The sequence below is a fragment of the Lolium perenne genome, chromosome 7 (genome assembly GCF_019359855.2).
Source record: "Lolium perenne isolate Kyuss_39 chromosome 7, Kyuss_2.0, whole genome shotgun sequence".
NCBI lineage: Eukaryota > Viridiplantae > Streptophyta > Magnoliopsida > Poales > Poaceae > Lolium > Lolium perenne.
In genome coordinates, this window is record NC_067250.2 from 87252949 (window position 1) to 87269543 (window position 16595).

A 16595-nucleotide genomic window follows, 5' to 3' on the forward strand; every position below is an offset into this window, starting at 1 on the left:
ACCGGTGAGATTGACAACCTCACTGTAAGTTGAGGTAAACTACTTTGATTGTGTTGTGTGCAGGTTCCACGTTGTTGCTGACGCCGGTAGTGCGCCCTGCCAATATTCAGCTAGCAACACCTTCAGAAGTCACGTCTTTCTTCTACTGGTCGATTAAATCTTGGTTTCTTACTGAGGAAAAACTTGTTGTTGTGCTAATCACACCTTTCTCTTGGGGTTCCCCAACGAGATTGCCAACTTCCACGGCAACACTATCACCAATGCATATATCAGTTGGTTGGAATCTGTAGCTATCTTGCAACCCTAATCTGATTAGTTAGCAATGCACGTATATGCACTGTGTTGTATCCTTGCAACATATTTTTATCCGTTGGTAAAGTCGCTAGCAATGCCTATATGGGGATTTGTATACGCATAAATGCGTTCCCGCAGAGCGGGTTTGCTTGTAGTGGATTTCCATGGAAAAGACAATGGCAGAAAATGCCATGGCGGCTAAGGTCCGAGGTCTAGTAATGGTGGACTGAGTATTCATGGCGAGAAGGACTTTGCTTTGTGTTTCTTGATTTGCAGCTGCGACATCAACAAGCGGGGTGCTGCAACAAACGAGAGTATAGAGTCTTATATTTGAGGTTGAAAATGCAAGGTCTGATTTAATTGGTAGTTCATGCCTTCCTTGCAATGTTTTTGTTGAAAACATTACTTTGAGAGGGTAGACTTGCTCCAGGGTAAAAATCTAAGGTTTTATTTTAATTGGTTGTGCCGTACAATAATCTTGTTGAAGGCATTGTTTTGTGAGCATGAATTGTTGTGCATGGCAATTGTATTCTTCTTTTCCTTTTTTTTGTTGTAAGACTGTGTGCATCCATAATATTTTTAGAACATTTTTTGAGTTAAATATAATTGATATCTTCATGATATAATTTTTTGTCCATAAAGGTAATTTTCCTTTGTCGAAAAAGGTCACAGGAGCTCCGAGGACCGAGGCCACAGATGCTAGCTAGGTCTAGATTTAATTGGTAGTGCATGCCTTTCTGGTAATGTTTTTGTTGAAAATATTACTTTGAGAGGGTAGACTTGCTCTAGGGTGAAAATATACGGTTTGATTTTAATTGGTTGTGCATGACAATTTCCTTGTTGAAAGCATTGTTTTGTGAGCATGAATTGTTGTGTCTAACAATGATCTTATTGTTTTCTTTTTATAGAAATGTAATTGATATCTTGGCGATTCCTTTGTCTAAAAAGGTCACAGGAGCTCCGAGGACCGAGGCCATGAATGCTAGCTAGCAGATGCCAGTCCAATCGCTGTTCAGCTTCCAGAAGTTGACACAACGTTTGACCAAATAATGTGTTTTGAGTTCGTAGCCTGAGGCCACCCATTAGCCTTTTGGAGCTTCGTCCTGGTTGGTTCTAATCATCACATCTTGCCGCGCCCTGATGTGCGTCACGCTCCTCGCCGGCCTTGTGAGCCGTCACGAGCGCCACTCCCGGCACCTCTCCTTTCCCTCTGTCTCTCTTCCGAGTTCACGAGATGCTCTGCTATATTACTGCAAGTACAATGGCGCGAGTGAGCTAACTACGAGTCAACGGAGCTCGAACCTACGTCGCGGTCGACTAACTGTTGGCCGTGCACATGGAGTCGGAGGGGGAGCAGAGCTCGCTGGAGGAGCCGTCCCCGCCACAGACACCTTCCAGTTCGAGCTGGCCGCTGCTCCTCGACCCGGCGTACGCGCGGAGCAAGTCGGTGATCCACGACGAGCTGCGCAGCTTCCGCGTGTTCCTGCAGTGGTGCGCGCTGGACCACTCCTCCCCGGCCGCGCGCGCCGCCTCGTACGCGGCCTTCCTCGCGCTGGCGCTCGCCGTGCCCGCTGCCGTGTCGGCCTCCCTCCGCGCGGACGCCTCGCTGTCCCCGGCCTCCGCGTCCGCGGTCACCTTCAACCGCGTGGCGACGCTGACGGCGTCGGGGCTGGCCGCCATCTCGTTCGTCACGCTCGCCGTCTTCTTCCGCCGCTGCGGGGGGCTCCGGCAGCTGCTGTTCCTGGACGGCGGGTTGTGTGACGACACCGTCTTCGTGCGGCGCCGGTACGAGCGCGAGCTGGACCGCGCGTTCAGGCTCCTGGCGGCGCTGCTGGTCCCGGCGCTGTGCGTCGAGGCCGGGCATAAGGCCGTCTTCTTCTTCTCCACGGTGCGCGTGGAGCCGCCGATCGGGGTGATGATCCCGCTCGCGGGCGTGCCGTGGCGCGCGGTGGCGCTGGTGGCGACGGTGGCGTCGTGGGTGTACCGCACGGGGGTGTTCCTGCTGGTGTGCGTGCTGTTCCGGCTCACCTGCGAGCTCCAGATCCTGCGCTTCGAGGGCATCTACCACATGTTCGACGCGGAGGCGTGCGCCGCCGCAGACGACATCTTCGTGGAGCACCGGCGCATCCGGACGCAGCTGCTGGCCACCAGCCACCGGTACAGGGTGTTCATCATCTGCTGCCTCGTGACCATCACCGTGAGCCAGCTCGGCGCCCTGCTCGTCGCGCTCTCCTCCAAGGACGGCAAGAGCTTCGCCAACTCCGGCGACCTCCTGGTACGTATGACCACCCTTGTTGCACCGTCGCAAACCGACCACTCACTCAGCGAGTACGTGCTGCTAAAGCTTGCATTGTAAATATTTGCAGGTTGGCTCGTGTGTGCAGCTGAGCGGGTTCTTCATGTGCCTGTTCGGCGCGGCCAGGATCACGCACCGCGCCCAGAGGATCGTGTCCATCGCCAGCCAGTGGCACATGCGCATGGTGTCCGCCGCCCTGCACCACAAACCGGCGGCGACGCTGGCTTTCAGCACGTCGGCGAGCGACATCGACACGGCCGCTCTCACGGTGCCGGCCGGATCAGCCTGCTGCGAGTACAAAAGCAGACAAGCTCTTGGTAAGAAAATGAATTCAAAAATGAAGCTATTATGGAGAAACTTTCACCGATTGCAACCTCAATTCTCGATCTAACAATCTTGTTGTTCGTGTGTGTTTGTTGTGTGGTGGCATGCACAGTGACATACCTCTCGCACAACAGCGGGGGGATCACCTTGTTCGGCTTCACCCTTGACAGAGGCCTGCTTCATACCATCTTCGCCTTCGAGATGACCCTCGTGCTCTGGATCCTCAGCAAAGCTGTAGTTCTCTCCTAGTTACATCTACCAAGGAGATTAGTGATTGTTACTGTTTCCTATGTAACCATCTAAGCTATAGCTATCAGTCTAGCACTCTCAACTCTTGATGAAAGCGCGAGTAAATTCAGATAATTACGCATCAATTTCACGTTCTAAGAGAGACATGGCGGAGCATCGGAAAACCGCGGAGTTCCTGGCGGAGCTCTCGGAAAACCATTTCCTCTTGTGGTTGGAGGAGATTTTAACTTGATTAGGGGATCGGAGGAGAAGAGTAACGCCAACATTTGTTGGCCTAGGGTTCATATCTTCAATGACTGCATTGTAAACCTTGCTCTGCGGGAAATCCGTAGAGGAGGATCCAGGTATACGTGGACTAATAAACAGCTGAACCCGGTGCGATGCACGTTGGCTGTGTTTTTTTCTCAGGGGACCAGGAAATTATGTTTCCTCTTTGTTCCCTTTCGGCGGAGACCATTATTGGCTCTGACCATGCCCCGCTTCTCTTGAGCTCCGGGGATGACCTTAAGAAGCGCATCCCCCAGTTCTTCTCCGAGAAGGGGTGGCTTGAGAGGCCCGAGTTTGAGGACTTAGTGCAGCGGAAATGGCGGGAGTTGGAGACGGTTGGGGGAACCTTCCATGATCCCATTGATGCATGGTAGTTTCTGGCGGCTGGTCTTCATCAATTCCTCAAAGGCTAGGGGGCCAACCTAGGAATAGAGGACTGAGACCCCAAGGAGAATATTCTGGCACACATCAAGGCACTGGATCTCCACGCTGACTTCCATAGGCTTGATGATGAGGGATCGACCCTGTGTTACTGATGGTGCTCCGGTGATGGCGCCTGACAATCTTGGTGGCGGTTGTTGTGGAAGCGTTGGGAAACCCCAAAAGAAAGGTGTGATGAGCACAACAACAAGTTTTCCCTCAGTACGAAACCAAGATTTAATCGACCAACAGGAGAAAAGCTTGACTTCTGAAGGTGTTACTAGCTGACTAGTGGCAGGGCGCACTACCGGCGTCAACAACAACGTGGAACCTGCACACAACACAACCAAAGTACTTTGCCCAACTTATAGTGAGGTCTCACGGTTTGCTGAACACAAAGGATTAGACGTATCGAGTGGAAAGAGATGTTTGCAGTAATTAAAGAAAACAAAGCTTTGCAGTAAGTAAAAGACTAGGATTGCAGTGGTTAAATTTATCAGTGTAAAGAAAAGGACCGGGGTCCACAGTTCACTAGAGGTGTCTCTCCATAAAGATAAATATCATGCTGGGTGAACAAATTACAGCTGGGCAGTTGACAAAATATCGATCATACATGACAAGATGATTACTATGAGATTCGTTTGGGCATTACAACATAATACACAGTCCGTAATCCAACTGCGTCTATGACTAATAATCCACCTTCCGGTTATCGTCCGAAGCCCTTTCAGTATTAAGTTACAAGCAACAGATTATCACATTAAGCAATGTGTGTAAAGTAAACAATAGAATTACCCTTGGATAAAACATTGTTGTTTTCTCCCTAGTAGCAACAACACATCTACAATCTTAGAAGTTACTATCACTCTTCCAGAAAACTAGAGGCATGAACCTACTATCGAGCATAAATGCTCCCTCTTGGAGTCACAAGCATCTAGTTGGCCAGAGTATCTACTAGCAACGGAGAGCATGCAAGATTACAAATAACATATGACATGAATATATAATCGACCTCAACATAGTATACAATATTCATCGGATCCCAGCAAACACAACATGTAAGATTACATAAGGATGATCTTGATCATGTAGGGCAGCTCACAAGATCTAAACATGAGGCACAAATTGGAGAAGACAACCATCTAGCTACCGCTATGGACCCAAAGTCCAGGGATGAACTACTCACACATCACTTTGGAGGCGGGCATGGCGATGTAGATGCCTTCGGTGATGATTTCCCCCTCCAGTAGGGTGCCGAGAAAAGCTTCAGAACCCCTCGAGATGGGTTCTTTAATGGCGGCCGCGAAGGAACTTTTCGTGGATGGAGGCTCGGGTATTCAGGGTTTTCCCGAGATCGTGATTAAATAGGCGGAGGGGCGATGTCGGTGGCCACCTGGGTGGGCCACACCATGCCTTGGCGCGGGCCTAGGCCTGGCCGCGCCAAGGGGTGGTTTGGCCCCCCTGTGGCTCCTCTTCGTCCCCCCTTCGGACTTCGTCTTCGTTACAGTAAAATATTAACTTCGGCTTTTGTTTCGTCCAATTCCGAATTTTTTTCCTATACAACTTTTCTGAAATACATAAACAACAGAAAACAGGAAACTGGCACTATGGCATCTTGTTAATAGGTTAGTGTCAGATAATATATAAAAGTGCAACGAAGTATGAGCAAAACATATATAAATTGATGTAAAACAAGCATGGAGCATCAAAAATTATAGATACGTTTCGGATGTATCAGTTATCACCTGGAGAACCAGCTCGCCCACCTCGCAAAGGTGGATGATGAGTACTGGAAACAATGCAATAGACATAACTGGCTGGTCCAGGGGGATGCGAACATGCATTCTTCCATGCCATGGTGAATGGTCGGCGCCGTTAGTGTGCCATCTCAAGACTTGTGTCCGTGGATGACATAATCACATACCCCCTTCAGCTGCACCGCAGTATATACGACTTCTAGCAGACGCTGATGGGCGATGTGGTCCTTCCGGCTTGCTGACGGGGTTTGGTGCACGCTGCGGCGTGTGTCGGACGAGGATAACACTAGCATCATGTTGACCTTCACCGTGAAGAAGCTCGATGATGTGCTTGCCAGTATGAAGGTTGACATGGCTCCGGGCCCAGATGGGTTACCGGTGATATTCTTCAAGAGGTTTTGGGCTCTTGTAAAACCCTAAGTCTTGGCCATTCTTAATTGGTATTTGCGAGAGTAGATGTGGCGAGGCTCAATTTTTGGATTCTTACCCTTATCCATAAGATGCAAGGGGCGGATGACATAAAATCATTTAGACCCATTGCTCTTATTAATATTATCTTTAAGTTTGTTGCGAAAGCCTATGTAATTCGCCTTTCACCCATTGCACACCGCACGATTAGGTCAGGGTAGCTGGCAGTCTAGCTTGAGCTTAGGAGAGAGATTGGGATCTATCACCTAACTCCGGAGCCGGATATCATCACATGGGCGTTAGAACCCTCGGGGAGGTTCTCCGCACGCTCTCTATACAAAAATATGTGCCAGGGAAAAAAACATTGTAGCGATCTATGGAGGATTGCGGTTCCTCTGAAGATCCGGGTGTTCGTGTGGCAACTTGTCCAGAAACGTGTGCCGTCGAATGACAATATCCGCCAACGGCATGGCCCTTCCATGGGGAGGTGTGCCACGTGTGACGAATGGGAGGACACGAACCGTATTTTCTTCTCGTGCCCATTAGCCACGTTCATGTGGAGTGCAGTTAGGGAACTGCTGGGGTGCTCGTGGAACCCCTCTTGGGCGGCCGATGTGTTTAGACTCCTAGACAGACAAAGAGGTGCTCTGGATTTGTCGTGCCACCCTATTTTGATCTCTCTGGAACATCCGAAACAAGTTCACAATTGAGGGGAAATTCCATGTGCAGCCGGCTGACGCCCTCTATACAATGTCACGTACTTGCAGGTGTGGTAGCCAGTGGCAAGGAGGCGGGATCGTGAAGCTATGGAGATGACGATTGGCCGGATTCGGGCTGTGCACGTGGGAGTTCGCGAGGGGACGCCATCGTCTTGATCCCCATGTTGTATCTCCGGTTTTCGTCGGTCTGTCGGGGTGGTAGGGGTTCCCAGTCTTTCTGCCGCTATGTGTGTTGTGGCTTTGTTGTGGTGGTACATTTGGTTGGGTCGCGCCTTTGGTGTTGTGTGTGTGGATCTGTTATGTGTTGGTACTGTATCGTGACTTTATTAATTTAAAGCTGGGCTTATCTTGAGCCTACAATCTAATTTCACTTTATATGGTTCATCTGTGTCGGTTGGTTCTCTGAAATTTCGAGAAGAGCACTTGTGCTAAAACGGCGCCAAAGACAGAAACAACATGTTAGGCCGTCCATTTTAGATTGTTGACAGCCTGATTTGGCTATAGAATAGAACGAGACTGGATTTGACAACCTCGTCGTCATCGGCGCATGCGGAGACCTTCCTCCTCTATTCTTGGGCCAAGAACAGCAGCCCGCCATTGATCACGCCACATTTCTCTCCCTCTCACCACCACCCTCCCTCCCACACGCTCCTGAATTCTCTCTCCCCGCCATCCTCGCCCACGCGCGCGCGCCCCTGAATCCTCTGCGTCTCCGGGGTTGCGCGCGCGCTCTCGCCCTTCCCTGCCACCGTCCTCCCTCTGGACAAAACAACGTGGTGCCAGCCAGCCTGACCTCCTCGCGCGCGCCAAACCAACCAGCTTCGTGGCTGCGCCATCGCCGCATCCGCCCGCCGTCGTCAAGCCGTGGCGCCGGCAGGCTGGCTCCCCGGCACCGCGGGCCTGGACATGGCCGGAGCGCCACCCCTCCCGGCGCGCCTCCTGCTGATCGCCGTCTGCCTCGTCCTGCTCCCCGCCGCCCACGCCGCGCGCCAGCTCGCTTCTGCTAGCTCCGACCCCGCCGCCGACGCGCTGCTCAAGTTCAAGGAAGGCATCACGGACGACAACGGCGCCCTCAAGACCTGGTTGCCCGGCACGCGCCCCTGCGAAGGCAGCGCCTCCAACTGGGCCGGCGTCATCTGCCACAAGGGCGACGTCACGGGCCTGCAGATGGAGAACATGGGCCTGTCCGGCAAGCTCGACCTCAGCCCGCTGAAGCCACTCGAGGTCCTTCGCTCGGTGAGCTTCATGGACAACCAGTTCGCCGGCCCGATGCCCGACGTCAAGGTGCTCAGCGGCCTCCGCGCCGTCTTCCTATCCGGGAACAAATTCTCCGGGGTGATCCCCGCCGACGCGTTCGACGGGATGGGCTCGCTCAAGAAGGTGGTCTTGGCCAAGAACAACTTCTCCGGTCCCATCCCGGCCTCCCTCGCCGACGTGCCCAAGCTGCTCGACGTGCTGCTCAACGATAACAAGTTCCAGGGGAAAATCCCTGACCTCGGGCAGAAGGAACTGCAGGTCTTCAATGTCGCAAACAATGAGCTGGAGGGGGAGATTCCGCCGAGCCTCAAGTCCATGCCTGCCGACATGTTTGCCGGTGAGCAGAACACTCCACGTTAATCACCGGCCGGTCGCCCAGTTGTCAACCACGGCGCATGTGTGACCTTGTTGTTCTTCGGTGCAGGCAATAAGAATCTCTGCGGGGGATCACTTGACACGAAATGCGCCGCTCCACCGACGTCTCCGCCGCCGGCTCCGGCTAAACCGGGAACAGCTCCATCGCCTTCGCCACCGGTGTCCGGAAAAGGCGGACCGCCGCCTTCGCCACCGGCATCGGGCAAAGGCGGACCCCCTCCGTCACCACCGGCGACCCCGGCGGCTCCCAAAACGACGGGCCCGCTGCCAGAGGAGGCCACAGCACAAGATCTGCCCGTGGAACCCACCGACGGCTCAACGTCCTCGGGCATCCTGGTGGCGTGCCTCGGTGTGATGGCCATCTTGGGCTTTTTGGTCATGGTGATGCAGAGGCGGCGTCGAGAGAGCAACACCGAGAACTTCGGCCCGGCCATCTCGAAGAAGCCGTCGATGAAGAAGATGAACGCGGAGCCGGCGAAGGTTGACGCTGCGCGCGTGGATCCGCAGGTCGCTGCGCAGGGTGCCGCAGCCGCCGCCGGCGCTGCTGCCGCGGTGGCCGGAGGCGCGGGAAGCACGACGACGCGCAAGGCGGCGGAGCAGGGGCGGCTGACGTTCGTGCGCGAGGACCGGGGCAGGTTCTTCGAGCTGCAGGACCTGCTGAAGGCGACGGCGGAGGTGCTGGGCGGCAACGCGGGCGCCAACCTGGGCGTGTGCTACCGCGCCAGCCTGACCGGCGGGCAGTCCATCGTGGTGAAGCGGTTCAAGGAGATGAACCGCGTGGGCAGGGAGGACTTCGAGGAGCACATGCGGCGGCTGGGCCGTCTGTCCCACCCCAACCTCCTCCCGCTCGTCTCCTACTACTACCGCAAGGAGGAGAAGCTCCTGATGCACGACTTCGTCCCCAACAAGAGCCTCGCCCACCTCCTCCACGGCGAGGGCCGCGGGGTGAAGAAGGCGGTGGTGCACTGGACGCCGCGGCTCAAGATCATCAAGGGCGTGGCCAGCGCGCTGAACTACATGTACGACGAGCTGCCGATGCTGACGGTGCCGCACGGCCACCTCAAGTCGTCAAATATCCTGCTCGACGACGAATTCCAGCCCCTGCTCACCGACTACGCGCTGGTGCCGGTGATGAACCAGTCGCACGCCGCGCAGCTCATGGTGGCGTTCAAGGCCCCCGAGCGGAAGCAGTTCGGAAAGTCGTCCAAGAAGAGCGACGTCTGGTGCCTCGGACTCCTCATCCTCGAGATCGTCACGGGGAAGCCGCCATCGTACGACGTGAAGGCGGCGGCCACGTCCTCGCCGGAGCACGAGCAGCAGAAGCAGAAGCCGTCGGCGGGCAACGACCTCGTGGGCCTCGTGGCGTCAACGCCGGAGGAGGAGTGGCTGACGACGGTGGTGGACGGTGACCTCAAGTTAGAGGATGAGGCGGACAAGGAGGAGGTGGTGAAGCTGATCAAGATCGGCATGGCGTGCTGCGAGGGCAGCGTGGAGACCCGATGGGAGCTCAAGAACGCTGTGGACGGAATCACGGAGCTCAAGGGCAAAGAACGCGCCGACAACGAGGACAACTCCTTCTACTCGTCGCTGAGCGATGGCGCCGAGCGCGACGAGGACTTCACAAATGTGTCCATCCACTGATTCATCCTTGGATTACACGATCGGACTAAGCGTGCTTCGTGTAGTACGTACTGATGTGTACTCTACCTTAATTTGATGTTCAGTGGTAGCATTAATTTGGTAATTCAATCTTCTCTCAGTTATCAATCTTTAGTTAATCTAATTATATTACTGGCCAGCCGTAGAAAAAAGATCATAGACCATGAATCTAAAATTGTAATCCCTCCGTCCCGCAGTATAGCATTTTTTGACAATCATGTCAAAACGTTTTACTATTGTGGGAGACAAGGGAAGTTTTCTACAAGCAATCGGTTCCACTCAGTCACTAGAGCCGCTCCTATAATAGTTCCTATTTTTTTCCACTAACCGTGGCCATCAAATCCTTCGCCATTTTCTTTCTTTTCCTTCCCGATAAAAACTAAATAAATAGAAGAGCTCAAAGGAAGGCACATAGCCGAAATCAGATGATAAACAATGTTCCCTCAGAAGAAAAATTATTTTGTAAATTATAAATTCAGGGTTACCGAACAGAAGTCGTGTACTCTATTGGTGGGCAATGCTGTAAACGTAACTAGGAAAAGAGAAACAATGCGCTGACCCGACGTGCCTCGTCGGGTAGGTATCGTTTTATTATATATGAGGTACAAGTACAGAGTCCTATACCTATACGTATACAAGTCATACGTATATTCTAACACCCTCCCTCAATCTCAACTAGTGAAAGATTGAGATTGCGTTTACAATGTTCAAATAACGGTAGCGGGAGAGGTTTAGTAAAAATGTCAGCAACTTGATCCTTTGAAGAGATGAACCGAATCTGAAGTTGCTTCCGAGAAACACGCTCACGGACAAAGTGAAAATCCACTTCGATATGCTTTGTTCGAGCATGAAAGACTGGATTGGATGACAAGTATGTAGCACCAATATTGTCACACCACAAAACTGGAGGTCGATCTTGAGCAACACCAAGTTCACGAAGCAACGACTGTACCCAAACAAGCTCAGCAGTAGCATTAGCAAGGACCTTGTACTCAGACTCAGTGCTTGACCTGGAAACTGTAGACTGCTTACGAGCACTCCATGCAATGAGATTTCCTCCATAAAAGATAGCATGTCCCCCGGTGGATCACCGATCATCAATACTGCCAGCCCAGTCAGCATCAGAAAAGGCTGAAAGTAGAGTAGAGGAGGAGGATCAGAGATGCAAACCAGTGTCCACAATATACCTCACATAGCGTAGGACACGCTTGACTGCAGACCAATGAGGTGTACGAGGCTCATGAAGATACTGACACACCTTGTTCACCACAAACGACAGATCAGGGCATGCGACTGTAAAATACTGTAGACCTCCAACAATACTACGGTACTGAGTAGCCTCCTCAGAAGAGAATGGATCACCATCAGTGCTGCATAGACGCTCAGAGGATTCCATAGGAGTAGTCACAGGTGTACACTTCAACATACCAGCACTTGCAAGAAGATCAAGAGCATACTTGCGCTGTCGAAGAACCAGACTACCAGAAGTAGGCGAAGATACCTCAATCCCAAGAAAAGAGTGCAGAACACCAAGGTCCTTAATAGAGAACTCAGACCGAAGTTGACTGAGCAGGCGGGGAATAGCAGCCGATATAGAGCTGAGAACAATAATGTCGTCAACATAAACCAAGAGATAGATAGCATCCTTGCGGCGCAGAACAAACAGAGATGTATCAGCCACTGAAGGAGAGAATCCCAAGGAGCCCAACACAGAACTGAGACGAGCATGCCAAGCACGAGGAGCCTGCTTCAGTCCATATAAAGATCTGACAAGCTTGCAGTAATGACCAGGCTTATCAGAATCAACAAAACCAGGAGGTTGTCTCATGTATACCTCCTCATCCAAGAAGCCATTCAGAAAGGCATTCTGAATATCAAGCTGACGAATGTGCCAACGCCGAGAGAGAGCCATAGAGAGAAATAGGCGTAGTAGCAGGCTTGACCACGGGGCCGAAAGTCTCATCATAATCCAGACCATAACGCTGTTTGAAGCCTTTAGCAACTAGCCGTGCCTTGTATCTCTCAACAGAACCATCCGCATGAAGTTTCACCTTGAACACCCACCGTGAATCAATCAAGTTAACACCAGCAACAGGGGGTACAAGATTCCATGTACCATTAGCCTGTAACGCAGATAACTCAACTTCCATAGCTTCACGCCAATGAGGAGTATGCAGAGCTTCCTTGTAGTTAAGAGGTTCATGCGTGTGCTTAAGTGCAGCATGAGCAGCGAGCACACAAGACCAGGCCACTGTACCATCAATACGTTGTTTAGGTTGCGAAATACCGTGATGCAAACGAGTGACAGGACCAGTTGGAGGAGCCGGTGGAGGTGGCGGAGGTGCGGACGTCGGTGCAGACGATAAAGGTGGCGATGGTGTTGGAGCAGGCGAGGCCAACGGTGAGGCTTTCAGAGCAGGTGATACGTCTCAAACATATCTATAATTTCTGATGTTCCATGCTAGTTTTACGACAATACCTACATGTTTTGCTCACACTTTGTAATGATTTTATGCATTTTCCGGAACTAACATATTAACAAGATGCCACAGTGCCAGTTCCTGTTTTCTGTTGTTTTTGGTTCCAGAAAGGCTGTTCGGGCAATATTCTCGGAATTCGACGAAACAAAGACCAAATATCTTATTTTCCCTGGAAGGTTCCAGAACACCGAAGGAGAGTCGGAGGCGGGCAGCAGGGGACCCACACCATAAGGCGGCGCGGGTGGCCCCCTGGCCGCGCCAGCCTATGGGGAGGGGGCCCCTGTCCCCTCCGACTCCGCCTCTTCGCCTATAAAGTCCCTCGTGACCTAAAAACCTAACACCAATTGACGAAACTCCAGAAAGACTCCAGGGGCGCCGTTGCCATCGCGGAACTCTGTTTCGGGGGACAGAAGTCTCTGTTCCGGCACGCTGCCGGGACGGGGAATTGCCCCCGGAGTCATCTCCATCGACACCACCGCCATCTTCATCGCCGTTGTTGTCTCCTATGATGAGGAGGGAGTAGTTCTCCCCCGAGGCTGATGGCTCTACCGGTAGCTATGTGGTTCATCTCTCTCCCATGTACTTCAATACAATGATCTCATGAGCTGCCTTACATGATTGAGATCCATATGATGAGCTTTGTAATCTAGATGTCGTTATGCTATTCAAGTGGATTTTACTTATGTGATCTCCGGAGACACTTTGTCCCACGTGTGTAAAGGTGACAGTGTGTGCACCGTATGGGTCTCTTAGGCTATATTTCACAGAATACCTGTTCACTGGGTTATGATTTGAGTTGGATGTCTCTATGAAATTGTGGTGTGTTAGTACCTCCTATGAATGCTCACAGTGACAGCGTGGGATGTTTATTAGTACTTGGGAATACATCTTTAAGGTTTGCTTTTGCAGCCCTACACGGTGAATTAGTGTTCGTTATCCTGCCAAAGAGTAATTCAGAATAGCATAGTGAAGTGCTTATATTTATATTCCTTTATGATAACATTGTTGAGAGTGTCCACTAGTGAAAGTATGATCCCTAGGCCTTGTTTCTAAGCATTGAAACACCGTTTCCAACAAGTTATGTTACATGTTTGCTTGCTGCCATCTTTATTTCAGATTGCAATTACTACTTACAATCATCCATATTACTTGTATTTCACTATCTCTTCGCCGAACTAGTGCACCTATACATCTGACAAGTGTATTAGGTGTGTTGGGGACACAAGAGACTTCTTGTATCGTAATTGCAGGGTTGCTTGAGAGGGATATCTTTGACCTCTACCTCCCTGAGTTCGATAAACCTTGGGTGATTCACTTAAGGGAAACTTGCTACTGTTCTACAAACCTCTGCTCTTGGAGGCCCAACACTGTCTACAGGAATAGAAGCGTGCGTAGACATCAAGCTATTTTCTGGCGCCGTTGCCGGGGAGGTAAGGTAAAAGGTATTCACATCCTCCGACTACTAAGCTATTTCCTAACACTGTTGCCTGTGTGTGAGTGCTCGAAGCTATTTCCTTTAGATCCTGCAATTATATCTTTTTGTTTCTTGTTTTTATTTTTCACTAGTTAGGCTTAATAGAAAACAACAAAAATATTAGAGATCTTTATAGTATTTATCTTGAGTTAGGACATGAGGTGTTTGAAGAGAAAATTAAAAAACCTATGGAACTTTATATGCATGCTAATGGCAATGTTATTAGTAAGAATGCGTTGAACACCATTGTTGCTAATGCTATGGAAAATTCTAAGCTTGGGGAAGCTGGTTTTGATGAGCATGGTATTTTTAGTCCCCCAAGCATGGAGGAGAAAATTTACTTTGATGATACTTTACCTCCTATATATGATGATTACAATGATGACTATCATATTTTCAGTCCACCTAATATCGAGGAGAAAATTAATTATGATTACAATATGCCTCCTATATTTGATGATTATGGTGATGAGAATAATAATGATAGCTACTTTGTTGAATTTGCTCCCACCACAATTAATAAGAATGACTATGCTTATGTTGGGAGTAGTAATTATTTAATGCATGAGACTCATGATAAGAATGCTTTATGTGATAGTTATATTGTTGAGTTTGTTCATGATGCTACTGAAAGTTATTATGAGAGAGGGAAACATGGTTATATGCATCTTAATAATATTAAGTTTCCCCTCTTTATGTTGAGAATCTTGAAGTTACACTTGTTTTGTCTTCCTATGCTATTCACTTTGTTATTCATTGACTTGTTTATTTACAAGATTCCTTTTCATAGGAAGTGGGTTAGGCTTAAATTTGTTTCATACTTGCTTTTTGATGCTCTCTTTGCTTCAACTCTCGTTCTTATGTGAGCATCATTAAAATTGCTGAGCCCATCTTAATGGCTATGAAGAAAGCACTTCTTGGGAGATAACCCATGTTTTTATTTTTGCTACTGTTTTGTTGTGTCTTGGAAGTTGTTACTACTGTAGCAACCTCTCCTTATCTTTATTTTATTGCATTGTTGTGCCAAGTAAAGTCTTTGATAGTAAGGTTGATACTAGATTTGGATTACTGCGCAGAAACAGATTTCTTGCTGTCACGAAATTGAGTAGCCCCGTCTGTAGGTAACTCAGAAAAATCTGTCAATTTACGTGCGTGATCCTCAGATATGTACGCAACTTTCATTCAATTTGAGATTTTTCATCTGAGCAAGTTAAGTGTCCCATAAAAATTCGTCTTTACGGACTGTTCTGTTTTGACAGATTCTGTCTTTTATTTCGCATTGCCTGTTTTGCTATGTTTGATGGATTTCTTTGTTCCATTAACTTTCAGTAGCTTTGTGCAATATCCAGAAGTGTTAAGAATGATTATATCACCTCTGAATATGTGAATTTTTGATTATGCACTAACCCTCTAATGAGTTTGTTTTGAGTTTGGTGTGGAGGAAGTTTTCAAGGGTCAAGAGAGGAGGATGATATAATATGATCAAGAAGAGTGAAAAGTCTAAGCTTGGGGATGCCCCTGTGGTTCATCCCTGCATATTTCAAGAAGACTCAAGCATCTAAGCTTGGGGATGCCCAAGGCATCCCCTTCTTCATCGACAACTTATCAGGTCAACTCTAGTGAAACTATATTTTTATTCCATCACATCTTATGTGCTTTACTTGGAGCGTCTGTATGTTTTTATTTTTGTTTTTGTTTGAATAAAATCGGATCCTAGCATTCTTTGTTTGGGAGAGAGACACGCTCCGCTGTTGCATATGAACACTGGTGTTCTTAGCTTTACATTTAATGTTCATGTCGAAGGTTGAAACTGCTTCGTTCATTGTTATATGGTTGGAAACAGAAAATGCTTCATGTGGTAATCAGTATAATGTCTTGAATAATTTGATACTTGGCAATTGTTATGCTCAAATAGATCATGTTTAAGCTCTTGCATTATGTACTTTGCACCTATTAGTGGAGAACTACTGTAGAGCTTGTTGACATTTGGTTTGCATGATTGGTCTCTCTAAAGTCTAGATATTTTCTGGTGAGGTGTTTGAACAACAAGGAAGATAGTGTAGAGTCTTATAATGCTTGCAATATGTTCTTATGTAAGTTTTGTTGTACCGGTTCATACTTGTGTTTGCTTCAAACAACCTTGCTAGCCAAAGCCTTGTATTGAAAGGGAATACTTCTCGTGCATCCAAAACCTTGAGCCAAAAACTATGCCATATGTGTCCACCATACCTACCTACTACATGGTATTTTCTGCCATTCCAAGCAAATGCTTCATGTGCTACCTTTAAACAATTCAAAAGTTATTATCTCTTATTTGTGTCAATGTTTTATAGCTCATGAGGAAGTATGTGGTATTTTATCTTTCAATCTTGTTGGTAGACTTTCACCAATGGACTAGTGGCTTCATCCGCTTATCCAATAATTTTGCAAAAAGAGCTGGCAATGGGGTTCCCGGCCCCAATTAATTAACTTTCATTAATAATTCTCTTCACATGTTTTGCTCTGATTCATCAGTAAGCAACTTAATCTTGCAAATAGACACTCCTCCATGGTATGTGAAATGTTGGAAGGCACCCGAGGATTCGGTTAGCCATGGCTTGAGAAAGCAAAAGGTTG

General features: G+C 49.2%; 2 protein-coding genes across 2 annotated transcripts; both read left to right on the plus strand.

Annotated features, from left to right (window-relative positions):
* The first annotated feature begins 1578 nt into the window (after window positions 1-1578).
* LOC127316757 (uncharacterized) lies at window positions 1579-3566 on the plus strand. The gene is made up of 3 exons (XM_051347225.1): window positions 1579-2569; window positions 2661-2907; window positions 3027-3566. The coding sequence occupies exons 1-3, from the start codon at window positions 1631-1633 to the stop codon at window positions 3161-3163; spliced, it is 1323 nt and encodes a 440-aa protein (XP_051203185.1). The 5' UTR covers window positions 1579-1630; the 3' UTR covers window positions 3164-3566.
* A 3735-nt stretch (window positions 3567-7301) lies between these two features.
* On the plus strand, window positions 7302-10133 carry LOC127316756 (pollen receptor-like kinase 5). The gene is made up of 2 exons (XM_051347223.2): window positions 7302-8328; window positions 8416-10133. The coding sequence occupies exons 1-2, from the start codon at window positions 7641-7643 to the stop codon at window positions 10005-10007; spliced, it is 2280 nt and encodes a 759-aa protein (XP_051203183.1). The 5' UTR covers window positions 7302-7640; the 3' UTR covers window positions 10008-10133.
* Window positions 10134-16595: the final 6462 nt, after the last annotated feature.

Bases quoted from the DNA above. Each gene is read 5' to 3' on its own strand.
- LOC127316757 (XM_051347225.1), top strand. From the start codon at position 1,631: ATGGAGTCGGAGGGGGAGCAGAGCTCGCTGGAGGAGCCGTCCCCGCCA. The intron at 2,570-2,660 runs GTACGTATGACC...AAATATTTGCAG, and splicing joins CCAACTCCGGCGACCTCCTG to GTTGGCTCGTGTGTGCAGCT. The intron at 2,908-3,026 runs GTAAGAAAATGA...TGGCATGCACAG, and splicing joins CAAAAGCAGACAAGCTCTTG to TGACATACCTCTCGCACAAC.
- LOC127316756 (XM_051347223.2), top strand. From the start codon at position 7,641: ATGGCCGGAGCGCCACCCCTCCCGGCGCGCCTCCTGCTGATCGCCGTC. The intron at 8,329-8,415 runs GTGAGCAGAACA...TCTTCGGTGCAG, and splicing joins GCCTGCCGACATGTTTGCCG to GCAATAAGAATCTCTGCGGG.